The sequence below is a fragment of the Triticum urartu genome, chromosome 3A (genome assembly GCF_056163025.1).
Source record: "Triticum urartu cultivar PI428250 chromosome 3A, HENAU_Tu73, whole genome shotgun sequence".
NCBI classification, from domain to species: Eukaryota; Viridiplantae; Streptophyta; class Magnoliopsida; order Poales; family Poaceae; genus Triticum; species Triticum urartu.
In genome coordinates, this window is record NC_141875.1 from 60,515,865 (window position 1) to 60,517,746 (window position 1,882).

Here is a 1,882-nt window from a genome sequence, read left to right on the forward strand (position 1 = left end):
GTGTGAAGTCTGTGCAGCATTGGTCGTGTGGTAGTAGCGGCGTGCGCCGGGAAAGGTGCGAGCAATAACATTTGTTACGTGCTTAATCGGACGATTTGACGGTTGCTTTTTCCCGCCAACCGCGAGCATTGCCACTCGGCGGTTGCCTCGAGGCACAGCAACGACGAGCGCATGTCTTCCGCCCTCTCTACCACGATGAGGCTGACCCAGACCTTGGTAGAAAAGGGTAACTGCGCTTCCATAGCCGCTCAATTCCGAAAACACTATTGCCGTTCCATCTCAACTAGCATCTCCTCACAATCTCTGTGTGAAGGCGGCCATCGCTGGAGGAGCGTAATGGCGGAGGAACCATCTGCCAAGCGTCCCCATGGTGAGACGTCCGACCAGAGTACGGAGGTCGACGACGTTCAGGTCCCCGGTCAGAAGCACGACTACAAAGTGCACCTCAAGGAGGTTGACATCCACGGCAAGGAAAAGCTGGATGTCGTATGCACCAGCAATCCTGAGGAAGCCGACAAGATGATCAGCAGGATCCTGAAGAGGGTCTGCGGCTTGTACCCTCAGTACATCGGCGTTGATGTCGAGTATACCAGGGAGGACCAACCTCCGCAGAGGGCAGCGGTTCTACAGTTATGCGTGGAGGAACTCTGTTTGGTATATCACATCACCGCGGCAACAAAATGGTGAACCATCCTACAATTTCAACCTCTCCATGCTTCTGTTTAATTATCTTTTCACCTGGAAATTTGATTAGATTGGTTTATTGACTTGATGTATCAGTGAAGTTTCTGAAGTAGATGCAGCACAATAGATTTTGAACTTGACTCACCAGATCAGTTTATGTATTTGATGCACTAGATTAATTTATGGGTTTGATGTACGAGATTATTTTCTGAACTCGATGTTCTAGCGTACTTTCTGTTCTAGTGTATTTTCTATATTTCATGTTCTAGTGTAGTTCAGTTTCTTGAATTGATGTGTTAACGTGGCTAAGAAGTAGATAGGTAATTGGTTCAAGTGTAAATTCCAAAAATAAAAATAACATGTTGTGCTTGTATTTTATTTCTGAACTCTACATAGCAGTTTCTGAAATGTTTTCGTCCATGAATTATACGTACTATATAAGCATGTACTTGATGGATACTTGATGAATCCACCTTAAATGTGCCATCCCCCCTGCAGGCCCAAGAGCCTGCGCCCGTTCCTGAAGGAGGACATGTTCTACACCTTTGCCGGCTTCAGTATTGAAGGTGACAAAGAGATGCTGCGAAGTTCTGGTTTGGAGATCAACCCCGACATGTACATCGACATCCAGCGCAAATGGAGAGTTCCTTTCAAGGGAATAAAGAGGTACCACTCTTTGGCTGATGTTGCAGGGAGCGTGATCCACGCATTCTACAAACAGATGAAGAATAAGATTGATAGAGTTGAAGACCATAAACTGTGGGGGATCAGCCCACTGCCAAATTACCTCATTGAGTATGCAGCGATAGATGCGTACGCAACCTACGAGTCGTGGAAGAGAATTGAAAACATCAGAGAAGGTCTGGAGAGTGCAAAAGAGGCAGAGAAGAATTATGCCGATCCTTACTACGGATACTAGTGACGACGAATACATAGAAAACTGGTCATGGAGTTGCTTGTGTTTATGCTTGTCCTTTCTATTGTATCAAGTTCGTAGTTTACTTCTGTTCAAACAAAGGAGTTTGTAATGTCATCTGTATCAGGTTAAACAAGTTTCCTTATGTCAAGTTGTAGTTTGTTTATGTGATTGAGCAAGTTATTTAGCTTGCTAAGTACTATGTTTATTCAGCAATCATGTGATTTTGAAGTAGTAATGTTGCTTTTTACTCTAAAAACAACAAAATGCAAAGCAGTCTTT

The 1,882-nt window shown here is 44.4% G+C and overlaps 1 protein-coding gene across 1 annotated transcript; it reads left to right on the forward strand.

Annotated features, from left to right (window-relative positions):
• Positions 1-336: 336 nt before the first annotated feature.
• LOC147978537 (uncharacterized) lies at positions 337-1,603 on the forward strand. The gene is made up of 2 exons (XM_087514788.1): positions 337-683; positions 1,183-1,603. The coding sequence occupies exons 1-2, from the start codon at positions 337-339 to the stop codon at positions 1,601-1,603; spliced, it is 768 nt and encodes a 255-aa protein (XP_087370914.1).
• The last annotated feature ends 279 nt before the right edge of the window (positions 1,604-1,882 follow it).